Source organism: Crocodylus porosus, unplaced genomic scaffold, assembly GCF_001723895.1.
Source record: "Crocodylus porosus isolate Cpor-Errol unplaced genomic scaffold, CroPor_comp1, whole genome shotgun sequence".
Taxonomy (NCBI): Eukaryota; Metazoa; Chordata; order Crocodylia; family Crocodylidae; genus Crocodylus; species Crocodylus porosus.
In genome coordinates, this window is record NW_017728947.1 from 57098091 (window position 1) to 57113744 (window position 15654).

Consider the following 15654-nt stretch of genomic DNA (forward strand, 5'->3'; position numbering starts at 1 on the left):
CAATGTACATACCTTAATTAAAAAATACTTTATTGCTAAAAAATGCGAAGTGAGCAAATGCTGTTGGAAAAATGGCGCCGATAGACTTGCTCGAGGCAGGGTTGCCACAAACCTTCAATTTGTAAAAAACCGCAATATCTGCAAAGCGCAATAAAGCAAAGCACAATAAAACAAGGTATGCCTGTATTTTGGTTCTTACTTTCTTACCATATCTTTACTGCTTATTCATGCCAAGATTTTTAAATGGAAGTCATACATGCATATCATATTTGAGATTTCTGAGATCCTTGAATATTGACAATATAATTCGTTTCATCATCACTGCCTTGAGTGCAACTTTAGTAATAGTAGTTTTGATAGGCCCTCAGAAGGATGAAAATAGCTCTCTCTCACCCGCTTGCAGCAATGTGAATTTAGGTCACCTTATAGAAAATAGCTGAGCAGATTCATAGCACAGTGCTTGAAGCTTCCTTCAAGTTCATAGAAGAAAGTCTTGAAAACTAGTTTAAGTATGTTTATCATTGTGGAACCTGTTTGTAGTGCACAGATGAATTTCCTGTGTACTAGACTGAATCATCAAATCTGCAGCACCTGCTGGGACTGTCCCCCACCCTTCCTACTTAAAGTCATCATACAAGGTAGTATAGCACAGAGCACCTTTTAATTCCTCACTATTTGAAATCATAGGAGTCAAACTCCACCATACAAGGAAAGAAATACACTACAATGTTAAAATGTCTCAAAGAAACAGTTTACTTTGAGGCAAACAACTTTATTCTTCATGATTTTATTCATATTCTTCACTTTTGGTAATTATCTAGTAGTTCCCAGTCTTAGCTACAGCTATCTGAATAAAGATTGTAAAACTGTTCTCTTGAATTTGGTATCTGACCTAGTCCCCAAATCCAGGACAAAGTTTGGTGTGAACAGTCTGAGCTTCAAGTAGCTGTGCTGCATTTTCGCAGTACCTGGATATTGCTTAGGTATGCTGTAGGGATAGACTAGGCTCTAGTTCAGGGATTCCTAATACCTAAAATGATGCATATCCTCTGGTTGACAGATGATTACTCATATGTGATCTACTTGGATAAACTCTGGGGGTGCATTCAGATGAGCACACACATGCATTTCCCCATAGTTGTACTACTGCTACTTGTCCCCAAGGATTGCCCACTGATGAGAATACACACGCATTTCCCCATAGTTGTGCCACTGCTACTTTTCCCCGAGGAATGCCCGTGCCCAGGCACTCTGGGCAGGGTAGGAGACTTGGGTTGGCCCCAGCAGCCTTACCTGGGAGCCTCCTGGGGCTCCAGCAGCACTGATCTAGCATACAGAGCCTGGCCGGCAGCCGGATTATGGCTTCTTCCAGCCAGGCTCATTTCAAGTGGTGCAAGCTGCTGCTATGTGTACCCCTCCCCACTTCTTTTCAGGGGTAGGTTTTCTCTACATCAGGATCTCCCAGTGTCAAAAAAACCCACCACACTGCAAATAAGCAGCATGGCAAATGCCTACATGTGCAGCATGTGTGATTTGCAGCATTGCAGATGGGCCGGCAGCGCCGCATCCTACATGTGTCTGCTTGTCTAGATACACCCTAGGATTCATCACCTTCCCTACTGCAAGTCAATCCTATCAATATCCTGAGAAGGCTTGCCCTGCCTAAATAACATGAGCACTCTCAGGTGGCATCTAAAATGCAGAGCTTAATTTTTCCAAGGTTTGTATATAAACTGGAGAAAAACGGGGCAGATAATAGCTTACTTGAAAAATCAGACACTAGTTTTGTGCAGAATTACTGTGAGGTCTTCATACCAACTTATTGGGGGATTGTAATTAGTGCCTGGATCTCATTAATTTCATCAGCCTCTTTGCCAAGGTAAACATTACCATGAAGGAAGTTTTTATTGCAAAATGGTAGTAAGAGAATTGTTAAGAACTACATTAAGGTTCTGGGGTGGGAGAAGCTTCCAAATAGGAAGGGGTAAATGCAAACCAGACCTTTAAGAAATTTTGAAACAGAGGATGGGATAGGAAAAAAAAATAAAAACATAATACATTTGAACAGGGAAGGACATCTAAGCAAGGTGAAAGGGCAGCTAAATGTGGCTTGGAAGAACTGAGACTGAGGCCCAGTAGTTTGTGGTGGAGGATATAAAGGATATAATCCAGAATTGTAGGGATAGAAGATTACAAGACCTTTTCATGAAGGTCAGATAGAAAAAATCTTTTCCATTTTGATCTAGACCGATCTTGTGGAAGAGGGAGAGAGAGGGAGACAGAGAGAGAGAATGAGCAAGCGAACACACAGTTGCTTTAGAGATTTGTAGATTCATTCCTGAATCATTTCAATACCTTTAGCAGTGAACAGTCAAAATGCCCCTTATTAGGCAAAAGGGGGGTGGGGGTGGGAAATTAAGCTGTGTGTAAATATGTTACCTTGGTTACCAACAATAGAAAAGTTAACAGAAAAATGCATTCAAATTAATATAGTCTTGCTCCAAATGTAGTGTAAAAGGCTATTAAATACATCTTCAGGACAAATTCCAACTCACTTTCTAGTGCTTACCTTGCATTCACCTGGATTCTATATTATAATTTATTGCAAAGAAAATTACTGTCGTCACCCATCTAAGACCATGTGTATTTTTCTGTATGTCCATCAGTTATATGCAAAACCAAATTAGTGCCTAAATGCAAATATTTGTGAGTTAAAAAGGACTCGTGTGGTCAGATTCCCAGGCAGTATTTTTTTCTTTTTTAAATTGAAAGGAAAAAATTGGAGACCTGTCATGTACTGAGAAGAGAGTAATTGATTTTCTGAGAAATCAAAACAATGGCTTTACTTCTACTATACTGTGCAAGACAATGCAGTCCATGGACAAGTCTTAACATTCTGGCATTTACTCCAAATTTACCAAATACAATAGATGCTTTGTACTTATGCTACTTTTCAACAAGGAGCCACAAAGTGGTTGTTACCGTGTATGATGTAGGAAGTGGGAAGACATGAGTGTCAGTTTCAGTTATTTGGTTAAAACCATGAAATAAATCAGTATATGGAAATAAAAAGGTAGGAATCTTGAGACTACCATGAAAGTAAATAGCGTTAAACATAGAGGTTGCACTAAGATATCAAGACCAGGGTTAAAAAAGGTTACTTTATGGGAGACTTTTAGATTTACAGTATTTAAGTCAGCCTTAAGATCATTCCAAATAGGTTTGCTATTCATTTTTATTTGGCCCAAGGTCTTCACCTCAGCTAGTGAGAGTGGGGCCAAATACAAAATACAGGAGAATTGCTATGTGAGATTTAGATTTCATAGTATTTTCCTGGGGTTATATTAGTCATCTTTACATCTCTCTAGTTGGATGCCAATGATGTTAATCATCAGTTTGCATCTAATAAAAGATTAAGATGGGGAGGAAAAAAAAGTCACCATACTGAGTACAGCCAAACTGAATAATACATACTAGACTTTGAAATGGAGGTAGATCTGACATCAGCCAGTGCAGTACAGGAATTTTTTAAAATTAGATGTACTTAAGTTTAATACAACCAGGTGTTTGGCCTCAAAGGCAGTCACAGGGGTTTGAGTACAGAGGGAATGTTGTTGGCTCAGTAAATATGAGGAGACCCTTTATACCTGAAAGCTTGTCTAACCTCTGTCCCAACTATACAGTTGGTCTAGTAAAGATATCACCAAAAAAAGCCACCTTGCCTCTCCCACTAGTTTGAGGCAGTCATCATAGTCATTTTGAGTTATAGTGTCAAAGGACAGAGCATGCCAGACAGTTATTTCACCAGTTATCATCAATAAGATCAGGCTTAAAGCAGGAAAGAACACCTTTTTTGTGCAAGAAACCCCTGGTAATTAAACAGGCATAACCTCTGTAGCATACAAGAGGCAGCTTCAGTAAGCTAACATCCTGAGCTTTAAGCAAAGCAAGCCAAAAGAAAGACTATCTTCTTGATACAGAAAGGCCAAAAGATGCAAAAAACCAGAGCAATTTATTAAAGGACTACCTTTAAAAAGGGGAACAGCTACTCAGGATTAATCAAGGCAAGTCTTTGGGGGATCAGACTGAGACAGTCTGTACATCTCAAGAAGTTCACCTACTTAAATAGACCTTTTAAGAGACACACAGTTTTAAAATTACATTCTAAATGCTTTTCAAATGTTCCTTCTACTAGAATTAAGCAATGCTTTGTTTTTGACTAGGATGGTTTGGTCACAAATTCCAGAAAGGAAGAATCAGAAATTCCAAATATCTAGCCAGACCTGCTGGCTAAGTGTGGTTGATAGACAAGGCCCTGGGTGACAGTATTCTATGTAGGAGTTAGAAAATTGCAGAACTCTACACCAGGAAATAGAATAACAAGAGGCTGAACATCTGGGGTGCTAGCTTTTTGTTTGTTAAAGTAAACACACATATGACCAAATGTTTCTTAAGATCCGAGATGATAAATACAACCTAATAATAATGGAAAGACAGTTCTTGTCCATGTCCATTAAATGAAGGGTGTAGGGGTAGAGCACTTATTTTAAAGAGTATTTTTATTACTCTTTTGTGATCTCAAGAAGTCCTTTCTTCTAAGTATGAATTAATGGAACTCACTGTTTGGATTTCTTGAAACTGAATTGGACAAGTTTTACTTTTGTCGTGGCCAGCTTTCATCCATCCAAAGATTCTTCATCGAAGAGAAGATTCTTCCCACTGCAAAACTACTTATGGGCACAGCTATCATGTGTTTCACTGTCTTCAGAAGAGGGGGAAAGTTACTAAGAACAATCAATTCCATTACACGCACTGCCTCAAATTAAGTGGGGAAACTGTACAGAGAGAGAAAGTCTTTGGTCATGCATCTTGCCAGGGCCTTCTTTACAAGTGGGTGTTCTGGCCGTGACCCTGTAAAATAGCAGTCCTAATAACTGATACTTGAGGCCTGCACCAATTTCTGATGCATTATAATCTTTAATAGTGTTACCAAAGGTCTGGCAGAAAGCCCTACTTACACAGCTGGCAAATTTAGTCCCCGAGTAGGTTTTTGTTAAACAGTCAATTCAATCAGTAATGCCAGACACTGAGAGCCCAACAAAGTAAATAAAACATGACTTGGCTATTAAGGTAGTCAACTCTGCATCTTTCTGAGCTGTGATTATATCTATTTTCTTTGCTCTACTGAGCACAAATGTTTCCAGGTGGAATATGAAGTTATGTTAGCCAAAGCACTGCACAGACTCTGAACAGATAGTTTTCACAGCTATCTAAAATGACAGCCATCTGCATCTAACCATGAAAAATCTCCAAATCAGAAATGTCAATCCAGATCAATTACTAGAGCCAATACATTCGAAAGACCATTTAGAAGTAAAATTTCCATGAGACAGAGTTGCTGACAAAATACAGTTTTATTACTTAAACAGTGATTAACCAGCAGTTGTAAAGAAAAAAAGGCATGACAGAAGGGCTAAGGAGATCACAAATATAGTCCTGGTATTAAATAAACATTGCTAGAGAAAATGGATAAGACAATGATGATGCATAGTTTGTTAAAACAAGTTTAAAGAACAGCTAGACATTAACTCAAAATAAACACATATTATATTATGTATTGTTGAAATTGCTGCAGCCATTTCCCATGTTTAGTACTAAAAATATATTTAAAAAGGAGTATCATTAGCAAATTCCTGTTATAACAGAAAAATATATAGAGGGCATTTGCCCTTCTATACAAGAGGCAGAGCAAATTCTCCAAGATGATAGAAAGAATAATGAAGGCGTTCTTGGAAAGAGGCGTCAAACATGCCACTCATTTCCTCTCTTAGCTCCCTTAGTGTAAGTGCTGTGGACTTACCATCTGCATTCAAAATCTTCCCAAAAAATTTACTCCAAAAATCACTCTCAACAGACCTAAAAACAGATAAAGCAATTTTCAATGAAACAGCATGAACACAGCTGGTAATTCAGTATTCCAACACATATTTAATAGCGTGTGTACTGGCTTGCAGTCTAAAATAGTATTAGGCTACAAAGCCAAATTACAGAGCAAAACTTGGGGGTGCATTGTCAAGTTATCTATCTATCTATACAGACAGATAGGTAGCCAATATATCGAGAGAGAGAGAGAGAGAATTTATTTTATATATGTAAAGAAAGAAAAGAAAAAGTCTTTGGTTACGCATCTTGCCAGGGCTTTCATTACAAGCGAATGTTCTGGCCTTGACCCTGTAAAATATCAGCCCGAATAACTGATATTATTGCCAGGGCCTTCTTTACACATTTTTTATATATATAAAAATTCTATTTTGTATCATGATTTCTCCCAGCATATTTAATTCCTCTAACATTAGGCAACAGCCAGCCAGAGTATCTTGGGAAGATAGCACAAGAAATTCTTAGAACCTCAAACTTGACAGATTCCTTCCATGGAAATAAAGCAGATGTGGATATTAGGAAACTTAAAAAAAAAATTCTGAGCTAGAAGCTATAGAAGCAGTAGAGCGCTTCAGAATTAGTTGTAATGAGTCTCCTATAAGGGAGATTTCCACATACACAGGACAAGAGATATTCAAAACAAAAAGGTTAAGTGACTTGACAAATAGCAAACACATTTATATCAGAGATGATTCACACAGAAGAAACTCTTGCTCCCCAATCTTGTATTGAAGTCCACTAAAACATACTGCTTCAGTGCTAGATGTTACATTGGCTGTTCAGCAAAGAAGCTGGCTCACCTGAAGGAAACTGTCTCACAGGGTCTGTATGTAGGTAGAACTCCAACCCATCACCATGAATTGGTCTTGGTCTTCCCAAAACAAAAATCCCAGCAGACCATAGAAGCTATTTGTTTCATAGACTTTATGTTTAAATTACACCTTTTTTAAAAGTCTGCAAAAACTGGATTTGGTCCTCAAATTCCCAACTTCTCAGTCCTTTCTTGAGCTGGCCGAGCCCCTAGTTACCCACCTAGATATTTAGCCAACAGGTTCTTTATTCAACACAGCTACCCTTTTAGAAAACTCACTCAAGGAGAATGCTAGACCCATATCCCCAGCATTCAATACAAGACTTTGTGCAAGAGTCATTTTTCCCCTCTTATATCTTAATCCCCCTATATCTTAATGTGTGCAGAAGACTCATTAAGGTAAGTAATTTTCTAAATGCACCACCTGACTTGGCAGAACACAACGGACTAAGCTCAAGATCAACCAATATCTCAGCTGAATCTTCCCACATGAAATTCTTCCAACTGTGCAAACCCCTAGGACAAAGGTTCACTATAGCAAGAACCTGAAGAATATACCAACTGCCCCAAACAGAAAGAGGCACTTGCTTTACAAGAGCTGGACATATTTAGCTTACCTTCTTTGGCACATCTTGTCATCTAAGCTCATTGCAAATTCCTGACCAATAACACTGCAAGCTTTCTGCATGAAGTAGAGGTGCACCGATATATTGGTTGCATATCAAATCGGCACCAATGAAAGGGAAATTTACATTATCAGCTATTGATTTTCTTTGGTCAGTGTAACCAATAATGATCACCAATAAATATAATTAATTATACCTTCTGGCCAAGGCCCCTGGGTGCTGCATGCATGTTTGTGGCTGCACGCAGACACATAGCCAGGAATGCAGCTGGGCAGCATGGACAGCACCTCCCTCTGCAGGTAAGTCTGTGGAGGGGAAGGGGTGTGGGGGAAGGGAAGGGAAGGGATTGGTGGGGGGATTTCAGATCAAGGCCCCCATGGTGAGAGACGCAGTGGTGAATGGGACCCCGGAGTGGGATGGAGCTGTGGGTGGATTCTCTAGGGTGCGTGGGGGGGGGGAGGCACATGGCTCCCCACCACTGTATGCACCCCCCCCCAGGGGAGGCATGTGGGTGGGGGGGTGCTGCTTATTGTGGGCTTGGAGCTCTCAGCTCCGCCTGCCCTTTGCCCACCTGGCAGCAGTGGGGGTGGTGAGTTGTGCCCCCCAGTGCCAGGCAGGCAAGGGGTATGTGGCTAGCGTGGGACTCCCAGGGGAAAGGCAGCAGAGCAGAGAGCCCTGAGCCTGCAGCAAGCAGCCCACATCCACCCTCACCCCGCTCGGCTTTGCTCTGGTTAAAAGCATCCTTGCGCTTAAAAATGGCAGAGACAATGCTTGAACTAGAGCTCATAGATTTCATAGTTTCAAGGGTCGGAAGGAACCCGAGTAGATCATCTAGTCCGACCCCCTGCCATGGCAGGAAAGACTACTGGGGTCAAACGACCCCCGCAAGGTGTACATCTAGCCTTCTCTTAAAGACTCCCAGGGTAGGAGCCAGCACCACTTCTCTTGGAAGTTGGTTCATAGATTCTAAGACCGGAAGAGACCTTGGAAGATCATCAGGTCTACCCCCTGCACCAAGCAGGAAAGACAACTGGGGTCAGGTGACCCCAGCAAGGTGACTATCTAGTGTTAATGTTTCATAGTTGTAGAGTCAGAAGGGACCTAAGTAGATCAAGTCTGACCCCCTCCCCCGTGCAGGAGTGAATACTGGGCTCTATGACCCCAGCTAGGTAATCATTTAGCTTCCTTCTGAAGACCCCCAGAATAGAAGCGAGCACCACTTCCCTTGGAAGTTGGTTCCGGATCCTAGACGCCCTGACTGTGAAGTAGTGCCTTCTAGTGTCCAGCCTGAACCTACACTCAAACAACTTATGGCTGTTATTCCTTGTTACTCTGGGAGGTGCTTAGGGGAACAGGGTTTCACTCATTCCCCACTGGTCCCCCCTGGTGAGTTTATAGACAGCCACCAGGTTCCCTCTCAGCCTTCTCTTGTGAAGGCTGAACAGGTTCAGGTCCTGTAGCCTCTCCCTGTAGGGTCTTCCCTGCTGTCCCTGGATCATGCAAGTGGCCCTCCTCTGGACCCTCTCAATGCTGTCCACATCCTTCCTAACGTGCAGCACCCAGAACTGGACGCAGAACTCCAAGCGCGGCCTGACCAGTGCCGCATACAGGGGGAGGATCACCTCCTTGGCCCTGCTCGTAATGCATCTGTGGGTGGATGCATGCCAAGGTGCAGTTGGCCTTACTGACTGCGTCCCCACATTGGCGGCCCATATTCATTTTGGAATCGATAATGACTCCAGGATCCCTTTCTGTCACTTACAAGAAGGGAGTTCCCCAGCCGATAGGTATGCTGCTGGTTCTTACTGCCCAAGTGCAGTACCCTGCACTTGTCAGTATTAAATCCCATCCTATTCTCAGTTGCCCACTCCTGTAACTTGCCCAGGTCCAGTTGTATCCTGTCCCTCCCTTCTAGTGTGCCCACCTTGCCCCAGATCTTGGTGTCATCAGCAAATCTGAACAGGGTGCTTGTCACCCCCTCGTCCAAATCGCTAATAAAGAAATTAAACAGTACGGGGCCAAGGACCAAGCCCTGGGTGACTCCACTACCCATATCCCTCCAGGCCGAATGTGACCTGTCCACCACCACTCTGGGTGCAGCCCCTCAGCCAATTTGCAATCCATGTGACTGTGTAGGCATTAATGACACAGTCACCTAGGTTTTTAATGAGAATGGGGTGGGAGACAGTGTCAAAGGCTTTCCTGAAGTCCAGAAAGACTACATCCACCACAACACCTGCATTCAATGATTTTGTGACCTGATTGTAGAAGGCAATCAGGTTGGTCTGACAGGACCTGCCCCTAATGAAGCCATGCTGGTTGCCCCTGAGCATCATCTCCCCTGCTGGTCCTTCACAGATGTGCTCCTGGATAATTCTCTCAAAATGTTTGTCTCCTCTTGAAGATTTCCAGGATAAGTGATTGCACAAGGTTAAAAAAAAAAAAAAAAACAGGAACAGGACAAACTACAGAACACCCTACAAGGGAGGGAAAAAGGAGAAGCTACAGAGAACAGGAGAGTAAGACGAACATGGACTTAATGTTTGAATGTGATTAATTCTGTATGCTGAGAAGGATCTTAGGCAGAAGGCCATGGCCAATGCAGGAGGCCAGAACTGGTGTTCTCAGAACATTTCAAATCCCAAAAGCTTGTACAACTAATTCAGCAAGCTGAAGCTCCTTTGGAAAACAGTAGGCATTAGGCACATACTGCCCATTCCCCAAATCACATAGCTACTAGGCAGCAGCAGCAGGTTCCTGATGCCTGAAAAGTTAAAACATGTGCACCTTGGGTGCCTATGCGTGTGTTCCAACATGTTCTAATTAGGACGCCTTAGCATCACCACAGCATCACGTGTATATGCCCCCACAGGTTTAAAAATGACTGCTGAGTGGACATTTTTAAACACATGGGGGGCTTAACACACAAGATGTTGCAATGTTTTAATTACAGGGGCTTTCCAGGAGCTGCTCCAATTAGAATGCCCCCCCTCGCCCTTAGGCACATGTATAGGCACCCCTTAATTCTACCCCTCATTTATATACACTGTAGCAGAATTTAGCTATATCATACTGCTCCCACATCCCCTACATCATGTCCCACCTATAGCGTAAGGCCCAATGTGAAGAGCTTAAAATTCAAATGAATTTTATTCTTAGTATGGTTCCCCTCCCACATATCTACCTATCTCTAAATTTAGCCTACTATGTCAAAGTGTCCAAGCTGATGCAACTCCCACTGGGGAGAATAAAAAAAAAAGGCACAAGAGAGTGATAAATTAGACCTTACCACATTTTAATTTACACCATCTTCCAGCTTCCATGGTGACTAAATTACAGTTTAGTCTCCCTCACACAACAGGGAGCAACTGAAAGTTGGTGAGTTGATGTGAGGAAGTCTGACTTAAACATTACCTCTGGCCTTCATTTTACATGATGAACGATTGTACAAAATTTAAAAATGAACCTTTGTGCAATATACTACCCACCGTTATCAAATAATGGCATAACTGCAATGGTGTAGTTTTGAAGATAGTAATACCACAGAGGTAGATAATAGTTAAAGCAGCCATTCCCTATTTCCCACCCCCCCAACTCCTTCTAGAAGGATGAGGTTAAAAAAAACCCAAACAAACAAAAAAACCACGCATACTTGGACAAATTTTGATTGATTTTCCAGAGGGAATTTTCTTGATAGACGTGAAGGTGCTCCCCAAACATCATCAAATGGACTATATCTGCAATACTGATCAAGTCTACCTGAAACCAAAATAAATCAAAATCATAAAATTATTTTTGCTGACTTCTGCAGCCATCTCAACATTCTCCTACATACACTCAACCTAGCACAATAGCAGTTTTGGTTCTACTGCATGACCACCTGTACTTGTTAATCCTGAATTATGCTGTTTGTGGTTATAATTTTCCAGCAAGTTTCTAAGGAAACTAGAGAACTACTATAGAAAGCAGAATCCTTGTTTAATAATTTTGAATGAGACTCTATAAACAGTTTACCCATCTATTATGAACCCCAACTATAAGATGAATTAAGTACACAACATCAGTACAGAGGCAGAAAAGGATCTTGGAGTCATCATTGATGCCATGATGAACATGGGCCGGCAATGTAGGGACGCAGTCAGGAAGGCCAACCATACCTTGTCATGCATCCACAGGTGCATCTCAAGCAGGTCCAAGGAGGTGATCCTTCCCCGCTATGCAGCATTGGTGAGGCAGCAGCTGGAGTACTGCATCCAGTTCTGGGTGCCGCACTTCAGGAGGGATGTGGACAATATGGAGAGGGTCCAGAGGAGGGCCACTTGCATAATCAGGGGGCAGAAAGGCAGGCCCTACGAGGACAGGCTATGGGACCTAAACCTGTTCAGCCTCCACAAGAGAAGGCTGAGGGGGGATTTAGTGGCCTGTTACAAACTAGTCAGAGGGGACCAGCAGGCACTGGGGAAGTCCCTGTTCCCCCGAGCACTACCAGGAATAACGGTCACAAGCTGGTAAAGGGTAGATTTAGGACAGATATCAGAAGGAGCTACTTCACTGTCAGGGCTGCTAGGATCTGGAACCAACTTCCAAGAGAAGTGGTGCTGGCTCCTACCCTGGAGGTCTTTAAGACAAAGCTAGACGAACACCTTGCTGGGGTCGTTTGACCCCAGTACCCTTTCCTGCCATGGCAGGGGGTCGGACTCGATGATCCGCTCAGGTCCCTTTCGACCCTAGAAACTATGAAACTACCACAAATCAATTTTTCCACTTCCTTCAGCTGATGCACAACAGAACCAAGTGGAGAGTTTACTAAAGGGTGACAGTTATGAAATTTTTTTTGATTTGATAAGTACAAAACAAACAAGCAAACCCCACCAACATACATCCAAATGAGCACAAAATGAGATCACTAGACCATTCTGCTTTCACCAGAGAAACATACTTGTCAAAGGACACTGGAAAGTAGTTACAGTAGGTTAATATGCACTTACGTGACATGGAAGATCACACTTGGCCAGGATCTGTTGTCCATGCTGCGTCTGACCCATGGGAAAGCTAAGCAAACTCACTTTAGGCTGCAACCTCAGGTCCAGGCTATGAGAAAAGTCAACGATCTTCAGAGCATTGGTAATCTCACTATTACCAAATAGCCCACAGAGCCTGAGGAAAGAATTCCATGGAAATAACACTAGAAAGCAATAATTTCATTTTATTTAATCTTACATTAAAACTCTCAGTCTTAACAGCACCAATAGCTCCCTCTGATGGTTTGTTTGGGAAGCATTATTAAAATGGGCTCACCCCTATAGCAATACAGTTCAATTGCATAAGGAAACTTAAGGCATGGACAAACATACACTTGGAGAGGCTTCAAAAGGTGAGGGGGAATTGCTGGTGCTTGGGAGCATGCAGCAGCTGTTACACTACAACTTGTATTGCTGCAGGATGATGCATGAACACGTGAAACATCACCCCAAACTTCTCCCATGTGTGAAACAAAAGTTGAAGCTAGAACAGTTTTGCTACATACATTTCACTGCTTATCACAGGTAACTGTTACAGAATATCATTGGTGCACACTCCCAAGCAGCAGCTGCCACTCTTCTTTTGAAGTCAATCCACACATAGGTTTGTTACTGCTTAAGTAACAAGTCATCACTACTAAGCTTGATTACAGGAGGCTCCAGAAAAGTTATTTCATGGATAGTGCTGTTTTGCTCTGTGTCACAACCCTAGCTTCCATAGAAGGAGGTGATGCAGAGGAAAATTTAATATTATACTACTGTATTTCCCCCCCGTACATACATACAAGGAAGTCTCATTAACTACACTGGTTATCATTAAACTGCTGCTAAAAGCAACATGTACTATTTATGGAAACCAACTATGAAAATGGTTAAAAGCAGCCAACACTAAGACTATAAGACACATGGCCCATATTGGACAAATGTGCTGATAGGATGGTCACTTACAACAAGAATTTTTTTTTTTTTTAGATGTTTCGTGTTCCAAGTCAAATCAATTCCAAATCCATGCGTCATTCAAGAACCAAATGTGGCCTTACTACCAGAAAACATCTTCCACCCCTGACTGGAGCTTCAGATGCTTTCAAATCCTTTGGCAGTCATCGTACATGCAGGCCAAAGCCTGGAAGCTTAGTGTTTGGATACCCCTAAGTTTGGCTTGCCCTTAGCCAAAGGAGCTAATAGGGAGGAGTTCCCCATTTCAATAAAGTCAGAGTGTAGCTGAGATCCTCCAACTGGACACTAGCCACTGCAAAACTAACTACAGGAGTAGGGAATCCTGTCTGCAAGCAGACAAAGGTGCAACCCTCCACTACACTAATTGTATTATCTTGGTCATGGTAGTCTCCTGCCACCATCGTGGTCATGGTATCTACCCTGCCAGGTAAGTACCACAAGGTTAGATTAGTGCAGCCCATCTGAATAAGATACATGGTAGTGCCCATTAAGTGCACCCCCACCCTCAGCACTGACTCTTTTTAAAGTGATGGTGAGCCACTACACTGCATACGCTTTCAACTTCTTCACTCCCACAACCGAGCTGCACCTTTCTTTCCCATTTCCAATGTATCCCACTTCTTCATCAGACTTCAATGCCTGACAAACATCACTTAACGGGGACCCAAACACTTCACCCAGAATCCCTCTGTCATTCCCCCTTTCTCAGCCTGTTGCATGCTAATGTGGGCCTACCCTCCAAGCGGTGAAACCAGACCAGGTTACCCTGGGCCTTATCTGCATAGAAGTTTTGGAGCATCCCAGGACTCATGACAGTCATGAGTATGTGTGTGTGCATGTGCGGGGGGAGTAATTAGCACATGGATCTTTTGTTGGGCGGGGGGGCAGCATATCTGGAGTACACACACACATACACACACACGCACGGAGCAGTGCTAGGCTGTGGGGTCACCACAGTTTGAAATGCTGCTCCCAGTGAACTCTATGGTAAATATTGAGCCTTTTGGTTTTGGACTAATATCTTGCATAATGCCGAAGTGCTGTTAAAAGTGTGTGTATGGAGTATCTGGGCTAAAATTTACAGTAGTTTCAAAAAAAGGTAACATGCATCAATTCTGGATGAGCTAAAGCAGTGGTTCCCGAGCTTTTTTTGCCTTGACCCGCTGCTGGGAGTGGAGCATGGTGGCAGTGACCCAGGGGCAGGGGAGCTCCTGGCATGTGGTGCGGTTCGTCCTTTGTGTGTGGCACCGTCAGCATTGTCCCTGCAACCCTCATTTGAGTCACAATCTGAGGTTGGCAACTGCTGAGCTAAAGTCATAGGGACTATATACAAGTTGCCTTAGCTATGTTTATTTTCAAGTTCATTGTTTTCAAATTTGTTCCTCACTTCCATGTGCTCAGGGAGAGCAGGATATGACAGTAAGAGGAGGAGGCAGGAGCTGCAAGGAAAAGCAGGAGGCAAAGTGGCTACCAAATACCCTAGGTTTATTTTCCCTGCTGTAGCAATGGGAGAAGAAGAAATTCAAGGCAAACCTCCAATAATTAGATTCTATACCTGGAAAATTATAAGAAATGTATAAATTTTGCCTACATAAATCTAATTATTTGGGGGAGCGGGGGAGAGATCATCTTATAATCAAGGCTGTCTTGTATTTGAGTAAATACATTACATTTGCGTTTCTGAATTGCCTTCTCTTCAAGGATCTCAAAACGTTTTGAACAAAAATGGGTTAGGCTTTGTGATGTAACTTCACTTCACAACAAAAGAGAAAGTCACAGGGAAGGGAGAGGTTAGCAGCTTGCCCAAGATCACACAAGATACAGCAGAACCAAGAATATAATCCAGATCAAGATCCAGTACCATGCTCTCTCAATCTTGTATATTGTGGGCCTATTCAGTAATTGTAATCTCATCTACTTATTCTTAGTGACTCTTCCTAAAATAGCTCTTGGTCATTCAAGAAAAAACACAATTATCCTAATCTGGGCCAGTGGAAGCTGGAAGGTGTGGCCAAGAAGTGGCCTGCTACAGAATCTGAGAGTCCTTGAGTGTTGGTGGACATAGTGATCAGGAGCGAAAGGGTGAGCAAGGACTAATACAACTCTGGACAACCTCCAGCCACCAGCCCCTGCCATATTGTTACAAACTAGTCAGAGGGGACCAGCAGGCACTGGGGGAGTCCCTGTTCCCCCGAGCACTACCAGGAGTGACTAGAAATAACGGTCACAAGCTGGCAGAGGGTAGATTCAGACTAGACATCAGAAGGTGCTACTTCACAGTCAGGGCAGCTAGGATCTG

The 15654-nt window shown here is 42.6% G+C and overlaps 1 protein-coding gene across 2 annotated transcripts in view; it reads right to left on the reverse strand.

Annotated features, from left to right (window-relative positions):
• Window positions 1-5395: 5395 nt before the first annotated feature.
• BUB1B (BUB1 mitotic checkpoint serine/threonine kinase B) overlaps window positions 5396-15654 on the reverse strand; it is a 35979-nt gene continuing 25720 nt past the window's right edge. For both annotated transcript variants that reach the window (XM_019552195.1, XM_019552194.1), the window contains exons 20-22: window positions 12366-12534; window positions 11030-11136; window positions 5396-5916 (exon numbers count right to left, since the gene is read on the reverse strand). In XM_019552195.1, the coding sequence (XP_019407740.1) occupies window positions 5733-5916; window positions 11030-11136; window positions 12366-12534 (460 nt within the window). In that variant the 3' untranslated portion in view covers window positions 5396-5732. The remainder of the gene's footprint in view (window positions 5917-11029; window positions 11137-12365; window positions 12535-15654) is intronic.